The sequence below is a fragment of the Lampetra planeri genome, chromosome 10, assembly GCF_965212315.1.
Source record: "Lampetra planeri chromosome 10, kcLamPlan1.2.h2, whole genome shotgun sequence".
Lineage (NCBI taxonomy): Eukaryota > Metazoa > Chordata > Hyperoartia > Petromyzontiformes > Petromyzontidae > Lampetra > Lampetra planeri.
This window is the reverse complement of record NC_136116.1, coordinates 13332224-13352034: the sequence shown is the minus strand read 5'-3', so window position 1 is coordinate 13352034 and position 19811 is coordinate 13332224. Positions and strand designations below refer to the sequence as shown.

The following is a 19811-nucleotide window of genomic DNA, read 5'->3' as shown; positions in this document are numbered from 1 at the left end:
AGTCGTGGAGTTCTGCCATTACTCGTACGGTAAAGCGTGTTTTTAAAAAGTATTTTTAAATATTACTTATTTACACTTTGGTTCAGTCACAAATGTCTAGCACACTCCATCACCATTACATCTTGTGTACGTTTATTGACCAATGCATTACACCTTCATAACTGATGCTTCTTACACTTTACCTAGAATCCTTTCCCCTCTCGGGACTGGAAACTGATTATAAATACACACAAACAAGTTTTATTTCAAAATTTTAGCACACTATTTACACAATGTAATTCGCTTCTAATGTAGCTGCATTCTACGTGTATAATTAACATCACTAAATGTTTGCAAGATAAATATCGCATCTTCAATATGCTTAAAACAAAAGTATAATATAAATTGCATGATATCATCACATCTCATCTGAAACATCTGAAAGATCACCCCCCCCATGGTGACAGCACCAGGCCTGCAATCGGGCAAATCTGCCAGTCGGGAGCGCCGACTATTATCCAAATCGAGTACAGGTGAACCCACTCTCCATGTTAGATTTACGGTAATTCATTTTGACATAAATTAACATTGAATTCGGTTTACGTCTCACATGTTACGTTATTACCGTTCTTCTTCCAGTTACATTTTGTTGGGGAATTTTACTTTTAAATACCAATAATAAATGCGCGTTACGTCGCTTCTCCGTGCTTGCACGTTGTACAGTTCCAGGGCGTTTGCCTGGCCACCGCGTTTCGTAGCGTCACCACTGGGTTAGAAGCCAGTTCAAACTCCCGTACGTTACACCACAATCAGCCCAATTTTTTTTATTTGAAATACAAAATACTTTTTTGTTAATACTACGTGGACACTTTCCATATCGAAATATATGTACATGTGCAACTTTAGCTTACAGAGCACTGTTTCGTAGCTCTTTGCGGGCTTTGAGACCAAGAAACAATGACCTTAACTTACCATAAACATAACTCCATGTTTTCGGATACATTAAATAACTTTCCATTTGCTAACACAAAGCAACACTTCAATTGTGCCTATACATAAAATAAGAGTTTTAGATATGCAGGTACGTTACTAGTCATATCGCTAATATAATACGTCATTCGGCATATTTGATATAAATAAAGTTCTCAGCTGTGAACCATACACTAAATTGCGGATGTATTCTTTTCTAATGTGTTATACGATTGGTTCATGGAAAATCCAGCTACTATGGATTCTACGTGGATAGTGACAAAAATAATTATTTAATCAAGTTGTGACCCTGAATGGTGCCAATTAATGTAATCGTAGAGTAAATTGTTCCATGAAGAGTATTAACATATAATGCATGAACATAATTACAGTAATATAGTAATGTCAAGTTAACATTCAGTCAGGTGGTAGTGCTCGATTTAAATCAAAAGACCAATGAAAAATCCTGGTTGTGGGTGAAATCAGTTTATCATCCTTCTAGGGTTTATAAATAATCCAGTATCACTGTACAGAGAGTCAACAGTGGCTGTTTTTAACGATACAGACCCTCGCCATAGGAATGTGGAATTCTCACAACCACTGGGCTCAGGGTTATTAGTGTAATTAGTAAAACTAAGAAACTTTGGGCCTTATTTTGCAATGGTTGCAAACATAGCTGCCTTTACAGTGTCAAGAAGTTGATGATAATACAAAAGCAAGAAACACCATGAATGCATATGAATTGGCAAAGTCTCCATTAAATGTACGGAGTGCTCAAAAGATAAATTGAGAAAATAAGGGTAGAGGAATACATCCTCGTTTATCAACACATAAGACAGATGAATGCATTTATAGTGCTGATTGCACTTCTTGGTATGAGGGCCTATCCCTTCTAAGTAAGTCAACAATGTAAAATACAACTTTCAAGCTAATCTTTCCTACCAGAGACCTGCTTTGTTAGGGATTTTACATGCAATTTCACGTGAAACTATTAGCCAATAACATGAACCAATCATTATCAGTTTGGTATTTCGAGTAGTTTATGAAGCAGGTATCTGTGGCAAACCAAATTCATCCACCAGCACTCCATCCTGCAGAAACACACATCACAATGTTGTCAGTGGTATTCGTTTTACATTTCGGCTGAAAGCAAATAACTTGCCAACAATCGATCCTTGAATTGAAATCTCAATTCCACGTAACATTATAGTAAACACATAAATAGTAATAATTATACAATTTTGTTCACCAGAGCCTTTGTAAAAAAATAACTATGATGTTAACTAAAATGTCTTCTGATCGAAGTGATATAATTGTAGAATAATACAGACTAAACTATGCGAGTGTACGATTGAAAACACAAGAAAAAAAATCTCGAAAGGAGGCATACAAACTGCTTCAAACCCAATTTCCTGGGACGTAAAAAAGGATGCCCTTGGCACACTCCCAAAGTAATAATTCAGTAAACAAGTAGCCTTGAGAATTTTCCTTTCCCGAGCACCTTATGAACACACGTGTGATCTATTACTTTGAGAGTAGGGTTGAGCAGGCCGCACACATTTTATCAAGCCCTATAAGATTTCCACATCCCCAGGGCTGCAATGTGACCGGGAGATGTCAGTCCAGCAATTGGGTTTGAGACCTATCTGTGCAACATTTTGAGTGTTTTTTCCAAGCTACTGCAGTTTCCTCTCACATTCAAACTACTTGCAATGCAATTGAGACACCCAGGAAATATAAAGGACACTTCTTTTGTATACCTTTGTGGTGGTCTTGTCATTGGGGACTGAGTCTGGAGCAGCCGGGGCAGTAGATGCTTCATCCAGGTAAGATGCATCTTCATCCGCCAAGAGCTCATCCCCCAGGGCCTCCAGCTCTGTCAACACAATGCATCAACGACAGATGTTTCAAAGCTATTATGGAGGTGATTGGGTGGCTCAAGGGAGCTAGTACGTGTATTCAAACAGGGGAAGGTCAAGTCCGTTTATGGACATCACAGATGACGTAATGTGACATTCACTCCAAATTGAATGTGTGCTGTACACTCCTTGAGTGTGACGACATGCAAACACACTTCAGGGAGATGCAATAGCTTGTTTGTGCCAACTGACATCAACGTTTATGGTCCACGTGAATCACTTTGGACCAGAAAGGTCCCACTAACTGTAGCTATGTTTACACCACCTGCTTGTGTCCAGACAGACCAAACCAGGTTTCTAAACACAGTGAGCCAGCCAGAGATGGAAACTCAAAATCCTCACAGCAAGAACCATTAATTCCATGGCACACCCACTGTTAGCATCTAAAGAAGTGTTCATCATATTGGCCCCCAATGTGTGTTGGTCTAAACTGACTCATGATCAGGATTTAAAGTTGCAACCCTTCTGAGTTAAATCCTCCTAACTCAGGTTTCCGATATTCTGAAATTGCACAGGATTGTGTATTTCTGTTGCATGATTGGTACATAATGGCTGACTTCTGCAATGTCCTTGAAGCACATCAATATGCTAAGAAGCAGTATTTGGATTGAAATACACAACTGGTATCTTCTCTTTTATCACTTGAGGTCAATATAACTGACACCCCTACATCTGGCCAAACCATCACTTAACAATTCATACCTGCTTCAAGTTCATCATCGTCCACCTCTGGCATTCCATAGCTCCTGCCCAGCGCCTCCTGAATTTCATCAGCTTCACCCATCATGTCTTCCATCTGATCTTGTAAATCCTATAAAGACAAGTCAAAGTGCCTCCCTATTCAAAGAAGCAACGAGCCAACACATATCTCTACTGGTCGACATGGGTTAGTAGCGGACATTCCACATTTCATGGGGGAGGCCAGTCTCTCCATACAACCATTTACCTCCAACAAAATGGAACTCATCCATCCATCCCAGTGGGGTGCCACCAGAGGGAATCCCAGACGATTCTGCCTCTAGCTGGATTGTAAGCAAATGCACAGGTTTAAAGAGACAAATGGCTTCCCTTTCCAAATTGGTATAAACCAAAACTTGATGCGTATCTTATGAATACATATGGCACTTACCATTCGTTTCTTCTTAACATCTGTACGTGCATTGCGGATTGTGCAATACAATGACCCATGGATTGGTACCCTACACGGTTATATAATGTAAATGATTACCTCAATGTCTTCTAGATCAACATGTTTGTATGCTTTCTTCATTTCCTTTGCACCGATCTTCATTGCATCGACCTGCACACAATGATCGGTAAAGGAGAGTAGCATTTGCATGCTGTCAACAATTGAGACATTAGCAATGTGCAGTTCAGGTTTAAAAAATATACAATCATGTGGCTCTGATCTCATTCTAAATAAACCCATCTGATACACTATTCCAATAAATTCCTCAGAATTGTTCAATTGTGCAGATCCAGCATGGATCAGCTCAATTGATCCATAGTTTAGGGTTGGGTCCATTCATTGAAATAATTAATCGTATATGCACGTAATCGAGTGTGTGAGAATCAATGACAGTATTTATGATGTGGAAATTAAGTGCAAGTGTTAAAGTAAGGATAATGAAAATATTAAAAAAAGATGGCACCAATGAAACAGTAAAAAATTAACACAAAAAATAAGTATTCCTTCATACTTATTGTCACGGTTTGTGACAAGCAATTGAATCATTAGTTGGGAGTGTTGCAAGCGATTAAATATTTAGTTTGTACTTGTCTACAACTCAATTTTTATTTTGCTACGCAATCATGGTTTCAAAAACTAGTTTAATTAAATACCATTATATGCATGATACATAGCCTCCGGATGTATTATGTAAGGTTTAAACTGTTTTCCTGCACGTAAAATCAACTTGTCAATAAAAATGTAACATACCGTGGTTTTTGTGTCTTTGAGTGTCTGGATAGTGTAGTTTGCTTGCTCCATGTTGAAGGATTGCTGGTTCAGGTTGTCCCTCTGCTGTTCGTACCTGAGATTGTATGAACCACAGAGTAACAATGGTGAGAGGTGTTCTAAAAATGTGTTGTTGTTTATGTTGGCACAGGTAAACACCCACTGGGCAATAAATGAAAATGTTTAAAAGTCTGGTTACAGCAAAAACAATAAGTAACATGGAATCACTGGATTAAACTAAGCTCAAACTCAATCAAAACAATTTACTTGACTAAAGTCCGCCCAAATATAGCTGGTCAGGTGGGTTACATTTCCAGTTGGGGGTTAAGTCAGCCTCTCATCCCTTGCATGAGCACCGATATATAGAAGTCAGCAGTGGTAATACGATGCAGAGACTGACTCCAGCTTTTTAAATGTGGAATGCGTACAACTGTTCCGTAGCCACCAGCAGAGGAAAGCATCTCTCCAATTATAATTTGAGCAACAACATACTTTCACTTGAGAAAAATGGACACAATTTAATCTTTGCATTTTGCTAGTCATGATGCTGTTTAGGGAAATCAATGTGTAATATAAATAAGCTGCAAAACAATTACATCTTTCTTCTTGGATCTTTTGGTAAAGTCATGTAGAATGGAAATAATAAAATAATAATAAAATACAATTGTATTTTTTGTATTTTATTATGTTTTATTTTTATTATTTTAATACAATTGTATTTTATTATGTTTAAGTTTTATTATTTCCCTTCTATGTGACTTTACCGAAAGAACCAAGATGAATCCCTGCAATCACGAAAGCTTTAAATCGAAATTACATCTTTGGTGAATCAATTTATTATGATCCATTCTCAATGAGAATCCATTTTACGAATAAAGATGCCACTTACGTTCGTTTTTGCTTGAGGACTCTCAAAGCCTTTTGCTTCACAAGGTTCTGAATGGAAACACGAAATTACTTTATACCTGTAAACAATCACTGCTCATACAGTTGCTTGTCATAATTGAACGTTGAAACGGCAGCCACGTCATCGACAATCTCTGAGCATACAACTGAAGCTGAACCAAAGTGTGTGTGTGTGTGCACCTTGGCAGGTCCATCCCTCATTTTGTTCATCTGGTCTTTGTACTTTTTCAGCTCCACTTCCAGCCTGGTGATTTTCTTGTCGATAGATTCCCCTCGACTCTCCACCTGCCAGTCCAGAATTGTTCATGGTATTATCAGCGTTATCTTAATTATTGGTTGTCTTGTGAGTTATGTTTATTATTATGATTCTTTTTGGGTGGTGACATGGCGGAGACGTGTGGCGTGTTGGCCGCTTGTTGCTAAGGTTCGTATTTCCAGCCCAGTGACTGCTCTGGTTACTACCGCGGGCATATTAACCAAAAACAGTGGCGGCTCCTGCAAAATCTCTCAGGGGGGGCAAATGTCTGGATGATTGATAAGGTCCACCCATGCAATGGATAAATTAACAGCTTAAGCATGTAAAGGCAACTTCACTTCTTTAATATTAATGAAAAATAAAGTGACTCTTACAATACATCTTGTTTGTTTCTATACTCACTATTAAAACAAACCACTCAAGTTTATTTTATTAAAGATTCCACTAGGTGGCGACAAATTATATTGGATGAAACGTGCTTACGTATGATGACGTAAGCACGTATGATGACGTAAGCACGTTAGGGCGAGCCCTCCCGGAAGCCAGAGAATGCATTGCAGCGCCCCCGTTCGAAAAAAAACATCTTTGAATGTAAGTCTATGGGACCACTCGGGGCGATTCTCAGCTGGAGGGAAATCGCCCAAAAAGAGGCGGTACTCCACAGAACATAGCATGATGCTGATTGGACTATATCCAGAGGCACAGTGACGGCTAGCGTGACTCTGTGGTTGAATGACATTGGTGGTGTGTCGCCCAATCGCCCTAATGAAGAAACCGCCCCTGACCAAAAACATACACACCATCTGCTTTCCCAGGGGACGTCAAAGTTCCCGTGACTTTATTCGAAAAAGAGTGGGGAAAGTGATGGTCCCAATCTTCCACTTTTTAATGACTAGAAAAATTACCGAGTTGGATTAAGCCGTTTCACAACATCGTCCGCTACTGTGAAACGGCTATAATCGTCTGTGAACCACATCAAATTTGTGATGGCTTCGCGTAATAAAGAAATATGAATATCTCTGTGATAAATGTAAGGTTAACGACAGTACTTAAAGGCTGAGTTTTATAGTCATTGGGAGCACCCACATTCATTGGGTCACCCTGCGAATGTTTGCGAAGCGGCCAGTCGGACCTCCAGCCGGGCCTCCACATCGGCCAGGTCACTGCAGCGGAGGCCGCCAGAGGCCGGGACTGAGGTGGATGCACAGTCTGCAACCCGGGCCTGCCAATCTAATCTCACCTGCCACTGATACGCGGCTCGGGAAGAGGTGAGGGGTGGTCTGTCCCCAAATGGGGAAGACCACATGCCAGTCCACCGGGGACAAGGACCTACTACTGCAAGGGGACAGCTTATTCATCGCTTGAAGAGAGAGAGATGAAGAAAAGAGGTTGAGTTGGAGAACACCAACCTCTGCATGGCCACTGCAGAGACATAGGGGGTAGATTCCTGCTCTCTCTTGTACACGATACAGTACGTGGAGGTAGGGCGGACACTCAGAAGCGTCTCTCTAAACGGTCCAGTGGTCACCCAGACAGTGACCTGTCAGCAATGACTGTGAGCGATGCCTCGCTCTACAAAATGTTTTTTACGATTGCTATTGTTACAGTACTGTATTCTCGGACTAATTGAGACCACTGAGTCAAAGGAAGGCGTGGATTAGCATGAAGTCCTTATTGCTGTCAAACTTACCATTCCATAGCTTTTGGTATTGGAAATACCACCATTGGTCTTATTATATAATCATTATGGCATACATTGTATTATTTTATTTATCTAGATTTGAAGCTTTCGTGACTGCAGGAATCCATACTCTTTAGTTCTGTCGGTAAAGTCACGTAGGTAGAAATAATTCAATATTTACCTTAATGCCTAATTACTTATATAAGTATTTTATTTCTACCTACGTGACTTTACCGAAAGAACCAAAGAGTATTTTATTAATATTGAGCCATATACAAATTTTTATAAAAAATTATATCGACGTGTAAATGAGTTTGATCAGCATTACGAACTCGGGGGTTGTCTTGCCCATTGTTCATGTATTGCTTTGTCATTGGGCTTACATAGTATTTATCCATATTTTTTGGAAATTAGTAACTTAATTAACATTGAGCATTTTTCATCATAGCGGCTTGCAATGCACCTCGTTATTACTACCTGTTAACAACACATTCCTGCGGAGGGAACTGGTAGGAACGTTGGGTTGCTCGGTCAATGGCCAGGGTCAACGGCGGCGTGGTGTATTCCGCAAATATGCCCGACTGTGAGGGCGGGCACAAGCCGGCGTGAGTAGGTTAAACGTTGAGTTTTATAAGGGCACCACGGGGTGACCAGATCCTCCCCACCCAGCCCCTCCCCACCCAGCCCCTCCCCACCTAGCCCCTCCCCACCCAGCCGCTCCCCACCCAGCCCCTCCCTGCACGACGGACGGACACAACAATCCCCTGTGGGCTGGTGTAACCAGGAGGTTCCTACCAGTATCACTTGTTTTATGTGAAGCTCTAGGTGAGAATTGGGCGTATCCATTTAACGAGCAGCAGCATGCCTGTGGTAAGCTCGACAAGAAGACACATTGGGCCGTAGGGGTTAAACGCACACAGAGCTCATCCTGCAATTGTAACACAATCTCATAGACCAACAACTGGCACCAGAGCCACCTTCGGCTTTATAGCCCGTGACTAACCCAGTGCATCCTGAATAATTGACATTTTTAATTGAGAAACATGAAAGTGGGTTCACATCAAGGAGTTAGCCAGAGTTCGCGTAGCCCTCGACGCTAGCGCAATCCAGTCTGGAATACAACACGGGCAACACTGACTGAATAAGGGGCCGAATTATGAAGATCCAAATGTAATGGCATTCATCACTTCCCACTGACAGAGGCCTTTCCTGTCTCGCGGAATCTCCCTTCCACTTACATTGGCAATGCAGTCCGTGAGGCTGGCTGGCGGCACCTTCGCCTTGCCCCGCCCGAAGATCCTGTTCATGTCTGCTGAGAGGCTGCCTGTCTAATTGTTGTTATAGATGAGTCTTGTTTGTTTATTATTGTTGTTGTTGTGTGGCTCGGCTTGGGGCTTGCCGGCCTGTCAGTGGTGACGACGCCTCCTACGGAAGCCGGGAAGGGGCACCGCGCTCAGCTGATCCAAAACGCGTTTTTAAAAAGAAACCACGGGCGCGGTGTGCTTATTGTGTATGCGATAGCCACAATTCTCCATGGCAATGCACAAATCGCTCTACCGGAGACCCGTGCTAGAGCGAGACGATGTGATGAGCGAGACAAGGGGGGCGTTCTTCTGAGCGATAATTGAACTCTGGGGACGTCTACGCACCCAGTGCACTGACTGCCGTACAGCACACCGGTGTGTCGGAGAGTAAACCCGCAGCATTTACAACGCACCGCTTATGTTGGAGTCGTAACTAATCTGCACGTTTTGTGTTACATGACAAACCTTATGTTTAACGACGCAACATTATCACAATAACAATAATTGTATTTCTATTATGTTTTACCTACGTGACTTTACCGAAAAACCTAAGAGTATGAATCCTTGCAGTCACGAAAGCTTCAAATCTAGAATTATCACAATGTTTATTGCAATATTTACGCATGTCACAGCAACCATTCGGAGCGGTTGAATCCTAAGAAACCCCCGCGGCCCCCCCCTTACCCCCTTGAACCACGTGACCAAAACCGTTAAAAACAACCCGCAGCCATCCAATCCGCTTGCGAGTTGGAGCGCCGTCGCGGACCAATGGGAGGCGGCGCTGCCACGGGTCACGTGGGAAGCCGGTTAGATTTGAACGGCGGCAGACACGGCGCTGCCGCTGCTGCGGCCCGTTCACTCGGTCACTAGATCGATAACTAGATCGATAACTAGATCGATAACTAGCTCAGTCACTAGCACGCGAGTTTGCTTGCTTGCTCGGTCGCTCCGTCCGTCCGTGATCCGCCATGGACGACTCTCTGCACAAGAATCTTCAAGGCAACGAGAGGCGCTTCAGGCGGAGGCTTGAGCTCATATTCGAGAAGGTGACGACGACGACGGGGCAGCGTGTGCGCTGCAGGGGCCGGTGGTGCAGTGGCCTTGTGATGTCTTTGATGGCTTGCCGATGGAGATGATTGCACGGCAAACAACTGCTGAGTTTTGTTTAAAGTTTACATTTGTGCATCATCGTTGTCGTCATCGGGGTGTCCGCATCTGCTGTTGACACGGTTTGTGCAGTGGATGCGATTTCGTGTGGGCCGTGGACTTGGTGGAAGATTAAAACCCAGGGGGATCTTCTGCGTTGGGTCTTTCACTAAGTGTTTGTGAGTTCTTTTGAACTCCGCTCCGCTCTCGAGGCTTAATCGGGGGTTGAACTCGCAACGTTGAAGGTTTAAGCGCATGGGGCCAAAAAGGGGCTTTGCGTGACTTCAAGCGATGCCGGAGGGGCCTTGTTGAGGGTCCTGGTGAATGAATGGCTCCGTGGTGATCGCAATGCAACTGTGAGCCCGGCCACCCAGAGGTCATCTTCCTGCTCGCCCGCCCAGCCCTTTTCACCAAGCCGCACTAAATCGACGTGGTGAAGTATGGTCAGATACCCCCCCCATCATCACCAGCACGACGTGGTGAAGTATGGTCAGATACCCCCCCCATCATCACCGGCATGGCGTGGTGAAGTATGGTCAGATACCCCCCCCCATCATCACCAGCACGACGTGGTGAAGTATGGTCAGATACCCCCCCCATCATCACCGGCACGACGTGGTGAAGTATGGTCAGATACCCCCCCCCATCATCACCAGCACGACGTGGTGAAGTATGGTCAGATACCCCCCCCATCATCACCAGCACGGCGTGGTGAAGTACGGTCAGATACCCCCCCCCCCATCATCACCAGCACGACGTGGTGAAGTATGGTCAGATACCCCCCCCCCATCATCACCAGCACGACGTGGTGAAGTATGGTCAGATACCCCCCCCCATCATCACCAGCACGACGTGGTGAAGTATGGTCAGATACCCCCCCCATCATCACCAGCACGACGTGGTGAAGTATGGTCAGATACCCCCCCATCATCACCGGCACGACGTGGTGAAGTATGGTCAGATACCCCCCCCCCCATCATCACCAGCACGACTTGGTGAAGTATGGTCAGATACCCCCCCCCCCCCCCATCATCACCAGCACGACGTGGTGAAGTATGGTCAGATACCCCCCCCATCATCACCAGCACGACGTGGTGAAGTATGGTCAGATACCCCCCCCCCCCATCATCACCAGCACGACGTGGTGAAGTATGGTCAGATACCCCCCCCCATCATCACCAGCACGACGTGGTGAAGTATGGTCAGATACCCCCCCCATCATCACCAGCACGACGTGGTGAAGTATGGTCAGATACCCCCCCAAATCATCACCAGCGCGGAGAGGGTGGAGGCCGCCATCCGGCAGTTGAATGACAAATGGATGGGGGGGGGGGGACAACTTCCAGTGACGGGTCTGAGTTTGGGTTATAATTGGTTTCTGTTCAATTGTTACGATCAATGCCATCGAAATTGTTCTATAGCAGCTGTGGTAGGGTGGTTTAGTACAGTATTAAATGTCAAGCTGTTGCAGCAATACGTGTGGTTGGCCTTTTACAGCTTACGGAGCACAATGATGCACGATTTGCACTGCGCGGGGAGGCCCTCATCCAGCAGTGGATTTTGAGGGGCTGTAAATGTACACCGATGCGCATTGAACAGGGTTAAGGGGCATTGACCATAGAGTTGGCTTCGTATTTGGTAACCATTATTACTCACGATTCATCAAATAATCACGTTTAAATATTCCTGATCCAATATAAAACCCCCAAAAATAATGCAATGCTTTTTTGTTGTTGTCTTTGCAGTATTCACATCCATTTGAAGATGCTCCCATCGTTGACCTCGACAGGATGATCTACGTTACCAAGTTCGGTATGGCCTCGGTGTCTTTGTGGACACGTCTTTAAATGTCACGCGGTCTTTTTACCATGTTGTACCGTATCTTGAAGTGGTAATATTTGTTTTAGCTTGCTGACACCCGTGAAATATCTTATCGGATTCCTCCAGTCTGCATGCACGTGTAGTGGGTTCAACCGAGTCGCACTCTTAGACTTGGAGGTAGTGCATTTATTTAGTTCCAACACAACGGGGTGACTTCCCCTTTAACAAGACAACAGCCTAGGGTGGTGACCACCTGGCTAACTACACTGGCTACTGAGTAACTATTAACTCCGGGTTCAACAACATACGGCCCGGGTCCACGTGCTGGAAGACTCGTAGAACGGAGATGGTAGATGAAGGGTTTATTTCCCGGGACGGACAACCCCGATCCGTCTCCGGACTCGGCTTATATTCTCTGTAGCGTGGCCGGCTCCGCCCTTGGCCACGCCCCCCTTCCAGAACCATCGGGAAGAACCTGGGTTCCAATCACGTGACCCTCCTAGCCCCCTCTTGGGGCCTCCCTGTCATTCAACCTGGTCACGTGTCCTCCCGGGTCAACCAGAGTGCCATGGCCTTACCCGACCTCTCTTAGGTTGGCACACACACACACCGTGCCCTCTAGTGCCGGCACTGCACTTACATCATGGTGACATCCAGCGATGTTGCTACACACGGACTATATTAAGGCCATCATTTGGTACAGTAGTACCGTACATTTTTTAAGTTTGTTAATATCTAACGCGTAAATAATTAAAGTGCTCTAATGTCAATATTTACCGTTTTAGTTCGAATGGCATGTCACATGAAGTACAGTATTTAAAGTAATACAATATATTGTATGTATGTGATGCAGGTGAAAAAAAATGGAATCCAGATGGCGACTTGGAATATATGAGGCATATGGCAGAGCAGGTGAGTGCACGGAAGATAGATGTTAAGCAAAAGACCATGAAGAGTTAGTGGTTGCATTGCTGAGTTAATGCAACATATTCCTGAATAAAACACAAAAAATAAGTACTGTAGTTCGTTATTCTTTGGGTATTTCGGTAAAGTCACGTGACTTTACCAAAAGACCCAAAGAATATGAATTCCTGCAGTCTCGAAAGCTTTAAGTCAATATTTACTGTAATTAGTTGTTTAAACTAACGATTATTGCATTTAAATGATGACAAAGATGTAAATTTTGTTTCCCAAAATATGAAAGTTAACTGAAAATATCCAGCAATGTTGCAGGCAATTATGTCTGTTACAGAATCGTGTCGTCAGATGCTCAATCCAGCATGCGTTTGACAGCTAGGAGATGTTTGAGAAGAAAGCTGAACTAATGTCTTTTATCAAGCTAAATTATGCTTTATGACTTACTATTTTCTCATTTAAAATGCCTACTTAGTAGTTTTATTCACAAGCTCCCAGGGCCCAACCATCTATCCCAGGCTCGATCATAGAGACATGAGTTCTGATTAAGTTTTAATAGTGTAGCACTGTGCAACTGTGTTACAAACTGAAGCCACAAAGATGCATCTTTGCAAGAGGAGTGTGTGTAACGTTAAGAATGCAACAGTTACCTCCGTGAAAATTGCATCATTTAACTTCAGCTTAATGTTTGCTTATAGTTGCATTGTAAAATTATTTCTGATGTTTTTAATTGCTCAAGTATTTGCTTAGTTAGATGATAAACATCACCTTATTTTGTCACTTCAGAGTTGTGTTTTTGTTAATCAAATTCTAAACATTGGAAATGCTCATACCAACATTTGTTTTCAGAGTCGTCGTGAAACAAGAAATAAAGTTTTACATAATGAAGCAACATCAATCAACAGTAAGCACTTCGATAAACATGTGCATTCAACATCCAGTTACTCAGTACCATCGCAATGTTAAGAAGTCTTACACCTTCCACAGATGCTGCTGTACAAACAACCCCAAAAAGTGAATGGATCTCCGTACATTACTGTTTTATTGTACTGTACAGGGAATCAAGTCTATCAGATGCAAGTGCAGAATCGAAAATCAATGCAAGGTGAACATAAACGTCACGGAGAGGTGAAGGTAGGTTCCCTGTGTTAATTATTCTTGTCAACAGGGAGGTGTGGCTGGGTTGCACAGAAGGTTGTGAGCTCACTTCTCGGTAGGGGGGTTGACTTACATTACCCACATGGCAGGTTTATACAATAAAACATGTTTTAGTTATAGAAAATAATACCTGAAATATGAATTGTTCAACTTCTAATTGAGACGGTGTGATTGCATACCCTCTGGTTCAGAATGTGAAACAATATCAACATGCAAAGGAGGAAGAGGAGACCTTGTGCCATTCTGAGAACCTGGGGGCATTGGATGAAAGTGATAACAGCTTTGATGAAAAGCAGTACCTCACTGAGAATGGTAAAAACACTTTCGTCTACTCTAAAGCATATATAACTCTTAAACTGCACTTTGACAACTTAGCAAATATGCTCAACTTTAATATTTTTCTCACTTCTCAGTCATCTTTGGGGCTATGCTTCCCTGCTTTGGCACCTGCTGGAAAACTCACATTCTCATAGCAGGAGCCAGTCTCCATAGAGTGATATTTGTGGTTTTCATTTAATTGATTGTGGAAATTCCATCGCCAACTCGGGATCATTGACCGATGATAACTGCTCAATATGCAATTCCAGCCTTGAGACACTTTAGAACATATTTTAATATTTAGCTCTACAAAATGTGAAACACACTTTAAACGTATTCCCTCTTGACAGGCATGTTGGAAGGCAGCCTTCAAGAGCAAGACACGTCAGCCATGTCGGTTGAGATGGTTAACCTTCCCTCTACTCCATCAATGCAACACACAGCCACCAACCACCATGGAGGCCAGTTGCTCAAGTGTGTCATCATGGAGATTTCACCTGAAGGCTCCCATGCCCCCATCAACCGGACTGCCACTGAAACCAGTCCAGCATCCTCGGATGAGGCAGTACCAGCGGACGTGAGCAACTCCACCATTGGGGAGGTGTATCCATACATGCTCGCCAAGCTGTCAAAGCTCATCGCCAAGGACAGCAGTCGGCACACAAAACATCGTGCATCGCACCACATATGGAGAAAGAATGGGCACTTTCAATTGGCGGCAGGCAGGGCAAGGGTGGTTCGGGAGCGGAAGCGATTGGATGCCGCCGCGAGGAGTTATGGCAAGAGCTTGGTAAAGATGTGGAACCCTGCTGAAATTGATGAGAGCGACGACGCAACGGATTGTATAATCGGTGGCGTAGTGGGTCACGTTAAACGATATATTCCAAGTGATCTTTTTGGTCCTTCTTGCTTTGAAAAGGAACATTTTACTTTTGGAAGTATGGATAAGGGATGCCATCAGCGTGATAGTGGGGTTACTGCTGCTTCTCAGCCACTCATGCAGGTATTGGGCAGTGACCAGAACAGCCCAGTGGAGGCAAATACATTGCAGCTCTGCTCATTGACGTTCCCCGAGTCCATGACTGCATCCATCCCAAGGAAGAGCATCCCAAGGGAGTGCACGCATCAAGCATGCAGCCATAGTGAGCGGCTCTGCAGACCAATATCCGAAAGCGCATTGCCCTCCGCATCACAGAGTTCTAGTAAGAAAAGCAGTTCTGTTTCTTTTGACAACCTTTACCAACTGATGCTTTCTGAGAATAATGCTACCACCGTGGCTACTCATTCAACTTTTAAGGGTAATGACTCGGTGGAGAGTCACAAGGAGGTGAGTTCGTTAGTACCAGCCTCGGCTCTGTCGATGCCCAACGCCCCAGAGTCTGCTCAGGGCCACAGGGCCCTCTGGCAATTGGAACAGGAGAGCACACACAGGTTTGCTTCAGATGGGAGGTCGTATGCAACCACGTTGCCAAAGAATAGATGGCTTTACCCTAACATCTCTGTCTGTCAGGCGAATGCTTTTCTATCATCGGATGTGGCTACAGAAACCTCCGTGCCAAGGTCTGTTTTGCCACAGGGTAGAAACATGGCCGCAGTGACAAATGCACTCAATGGGGTGAACAGTACTGAGTATGCCATTGCAGACCACAGTGTTTTTGTACAACCTCGAAGGCTGGAGCCCTCGGTTTGTAACTTGGATTGCCTGTGGTGTGGTGATGAGGAAGAAGGCAGAATGCACTCACGCTTACACACAGGGGAGAAGGCCTTGATGCCTCTTAGTGAGAATGTCGTAAATAGGTCTTTGGAAGAGGAGCAAGACGTACATTTCCATCCACGTTTGGAAATAGTTGGAAAGCCACAGGACAAGACTTCCAGACAGGTCCCCTTTGTCAACAGGAATCATTTCCTTTACACAAACGGTCCTTCCATGGCAGCCACGCTGGATAAACGAGACTGCGGTGACACCGGTGGCAGCCAAAGTTCTGCTTCGGACCGGAAACGCGAATTGTTGAAGCACTTTCTGAATTCTGGCGAGCAGGCACGCGACCACAGGCGTAGTGCCAGCCCGTCGCTGCTTCGGCATAGGTCTGTGCCCTTGTCATTTCCTTCGCCGCGCTCGGAGCACAGGCACAGTGACTGGGCTCACTCCCTCAGAGCGGAGGCTCTCGCCCACTCCATGAGCTATGTCCAGACCAACGCAGGTGATTACAACGCTGCGCGGGAACACAGTCCGAGAGGCCGCGAATGGGAATTGGCGAGGGCCACGAGGTCTGGGCTGGACATTCTGGCCAACATCGAGTGCTCCCCTGTTAGCAGAAGGCTGTCGTTGATGTCTTTGAGGTCACCGGTCCTCGCGTGCAGATCGCCTTTGCCGAGAAGACTGAGTCGGGTAAGATTTGCATTCGCAGACACCTGCGGAAGCACTCCCATCCACAACAGCAGCAGCAGCAAAATATATGCACTGGGTTAGACTGCTCTACATACATTTTGTAATAAAGCAGTGTTACTGAAGAAGGATATGACTTTTTTTAGAACGGCAGCCACTTTTTGCCATCGAGTTGCTTTTTGCTTGGCTAAATGATTTGTTTTACGTCACATAGGGTGGTAAAAGTGCACTGGATGGATGTTGCAATACTGGCTCAGGTGTCCACCAATGCACCACCAGTGTTCCTCACTGACATGCCCCCACTCGGAGGCAAAGATCATCTGTTTAGCCACATAGCTCATTGATTAATGCTTTGTGGTAATATATTCATACCAGAACAACACGTGGTGTTGATGATGCACTCAAATACACTGTTTGCCTGTTCTTTCCAACAGATTTCAGACTTTCCTTTGGACAGCTTGCAAGAGATAGATAGTGATCAGCAAATGCATCCCTGTAGCCCCATACGACGTTCCTCGTGCCCTGCATCAGGTCAGAGATTAACAGCTGTGTTTTGTGACTGCTGTGCATGTGCTCTTGCCTGTGGATGTGCCTTCGTGATTGTAGGACGGCAACCGTACCCCCTGATAATGTGCCTGTTATTAGATGAACTATTCAAGTTGAGTAGCTGAGTGGGGATGTGAATGTTATAAATGCCTGGTAAGATTTGACTACGAAGTCCCAGTGATATTGATGGCCTCAACTCTCGCCATCGCTTCATCCTGTCAGATCCAGCAGCTATTAGACAATTGGCACCTGGCCTCCAAGGTATGTTTTTAAGAGTATGATCCCATTATCTGGCTTTAGGTCTACCTCTTTGTCACTGATCTAGGTGCTACGCTCCAATGCCTGTCTCAGTAATGTGCCCTCTGTCTTGCACGTGCCCCACCAAACAAAACCATTTCTTCCTGATTATATCTACAATACTTTCTTGCCACTTTTATATTGTGAACTTCCAAATTGATTCCTCTACCCTGCCGTCAAATTATTAAAAAAAATCCAAAACCTTACTTTCAAGTAAGTATTGCCATTATTTGTTATCAATTGTAAGTATTGTATTAAGTGATCAGATTGTATTAAGTGATCAGATTGTCACTTCCCGTGTGTTTTCCCTCGTCGCTTAACTGGATTTCCTATAATCCAACATTACAAATGGTCAATCCAGTACTTGCTGTAAGAATGACGATTGAACCCGATGAATATGATGATCCCTTGCAATGGTGCTTGTGTCGAATTCGGACACACACAAGAGACTTGATAGCCAACTGTTTATGCCTGTTCTAATGACGGAGTTGGTTCTTGTCTCGGCAGGTCTGAGGAGTCCAGCCTCCATTAAGCACAGGGAGAATATCCACAGGTATGGAACTGCACACTGGAGCTCTCGTGTTTGGATAGACCATTGCCGACAGTACAATTTTCCTATTCAAATCGTCGTCTTAGGTGGGCCAGTTTTTTTATGGAAATCTGGTTAGCCTGTGATCAAAGTGTGCTCGCTACTTGAGCCACACATTGATCACAGTTGAAAGTAAATATCCTACAATTGGCCGTTAAATTCTACAATTGGTTCAAAAGACCCTGTGATGTTATTGGAGACCCCCTTTTTGGCAAAATGACAAGTTACAAATCTGAGAATTGGTTGCAACAATATTTAGCAAATTCAGAAAGTGGCATGAATCTGCTACCAGTAAAACTGTACTTACTTATCTACCAGTTATGTGTTACTTATTTATTGGATATTTACTTTTGTTACGTATTTACTGTTTTAAGTTCACTCGTTTCCGGTTAGTTTGTTTTCTTTGTGCACGTTATGATTTTAATGTTAACAATTGATAGTGGAAAGTGTTACAAATGTAAACTGCGTATTAATGTGATGGAACTAAACTGCGGTAACGACGTTAAATATTAGAATGCATGCGGGGTATATGGAGATGCGGGCTATCTGAAATTTGTTTTACACATAACGCTATTTTTGCGGGGTATATGCGTCTGCGGGTTATATGTGGGGAAATACGGTAATTTGTTCACGCTTGTTGGTTACCCTTGGAAACCACATTGCTTACGATCATTGAGTTAATAAAGGTCTTTTACGTCGTTATAAGTTCCCATTTGGATTTAAATTTTATATTGGCAGATTCATACATGATTACTCACCAATGACATGTATAATATAATGTCACACCTTTATAAATCACCTCGCGTGTACCTGCTAGGGCATTGCCACGTACCCCCAGTTGAAGAACCACTGCCCTATCTCGAGCTGGTTGTTTACCTTGCAGAAATCTGATGCCGAGGAAGCTGAGCTACTCGAATCAAAGCGACAGCGGGAAGGACAGCAGAAGCCATCACCTATTCAAGAGCCACAGCAAGCTTTTGTGATTGTGACCTAGCTGGCGCCTCGCTGCCAACAAGCCGGCGGCGTACTTGCATCAAACTAAAACGAGTCACGCGAAGACGGTGCGATCTTTTGGCAAACAAATATTGGCCATTTTTATTAACGATAAGTTAGTAATTTTGTACCTATTTTAATTACCCAAATCCCATATTTTTAAGTCGATTTTTTAATGAAAAATGTAATAAACTGGTCTTAAATATACCTCTGCCAAGGTCTCTTGTACAAAAATAAGTTAATGTTGACTGTGGAATAAAGAATTTTGAAATTATTTACGGTATTACAATGTGACTTGTGTGTAAATGTGCTCGCTGGTGTTACGTCGATGTGTTTTAGACGGCGGTTGCCTGTGGTGGTCAAATGGCTCTTGTCGCAGTTCGAAGCTGGCACTGCCGCTACCCTGGGTTCAATACCGGGTCGTCGCCTGTGGTTAAACTGCGTTCTCAAGTGTAGCAAGTTGATCGTCTTGTCCCATTCATACACGACTGCATAAAATACATAATCACATTTTAATGACACTTAATGGGCTGAATTTCAACTCGATTAAAAAAACATACATAATCTAGCAGTCTCGGCACAGTGTGGGAGGGACAGTGTTACCCCTGCCATGTGGAGTATAAAAAGGGTACTGACAGGTTTGTTTAGTTCTGTTAAAAATATTTTCACTA

At 43.9% G+C, this 19811-nt stretch overlaps 2 protein-coding genes across 2 annotated transcripts; one reads left to right on the top strand and one right to left on the bottom strand.

The window, feature by feature from the left end:
• Positions 1-109: 109 nt before the first annotated feature.
• LOC144721054 (charged multivesicular body protein 5-like) lies at positions 110-9628 on the bottom strand. The gene is made up of 8 exons (XM_078598369.1): positions 8906-9628; positions 5911-6015; positions 5714-5760; positions 4807-4900; positions 4096-4167; positions 3570-3678; positions 2709-2824; positions 110-2039 (listed from the first exon to the last, which is right to left on the bottom strand). The coding sequence occupies exons 1-8, from the start codon at positions 8972-8974 to the stop codon at positions 1989-1991; spliced, it is 663 nt and encodes a 220-aa protein (XP_078454495.1). The 5' UTR covers positions 8975-9628; the 3' UTR covers positions 110-1988.
• Positions 9629-9752: 124 nt separating this feature from the next.
• On the top strand, positions 9753-19414 carry HJURP (Holliday junction recognition protein). The gene is made up of 10 exons (XM_078598368.1): positions 9753-10017; positions 11863-11929; positions 12792-12850; positions 13703-13757; positions 13911-13987; positions 14203-14323; positions 14680-16718; positions 17150-17246; positions 18066-18111; positions 19031-19414. Exons 1-10 carry the CDS (start codon positions 9940-9942, stop codon positions 19128-19130), a joined length of 2739 nt encoding a protein of 912 aa, XP_078454494.1. The 5' UTR covers positions 9753-9939; the 3' UTR covers positions 19131-19414.
• The last annotated feature ends 397 nt before the right edge of the window (positions 19415-19811 follow it).

Excerpts from the sequence above, each read along its gene's own strand:
- LOC144721054 (XM_078598369.1), bottom strand. The coding sequence starts at position 8,974 with ATGAACAGGATCTTCGGGCGGGGCAAGGCGAAGGTGCCGCCAGCCAGC. Across the intron at positions 4,901-5,713 it reads GTCCTCAAGCAAAAACGAAC|GTACGAACAGCAGAGGGACA; the intron begins GTAAGTGGCATC and ends ATACAATCTCAG. Across the intron at positions 2,825-3,569 it reads CGATGATGAACTTGAAGCAG|AGCTGGAGGCCCTGGGGGAT; the intron begins GTATGAATTGTT and ends TTGTGTTGACAG.
- HJURP (XM_078598368.1), top strand. The coding sequence starts at position 9,940 with ATGGACGACTCTCTGCACAAGAATCTTCAAGGCAACGAGAGGCGCTTC. Across the intron at positions 14,324-14,679 it reads GCAGTACCTCACTGAGAATG|GCATGTTGGAAGGCAGCCTT; the intron begins GTAAAAACACTT and ends CCCTCTTGACAG. Across the intron at positions 16,719-17,149 it reads TGCCGAGAAGACTGAGTCGG|ATTTCAGACTTTCCTTTGGA; the intron begins GTAAGATTTGCA and ends TCTTTCCAACAG.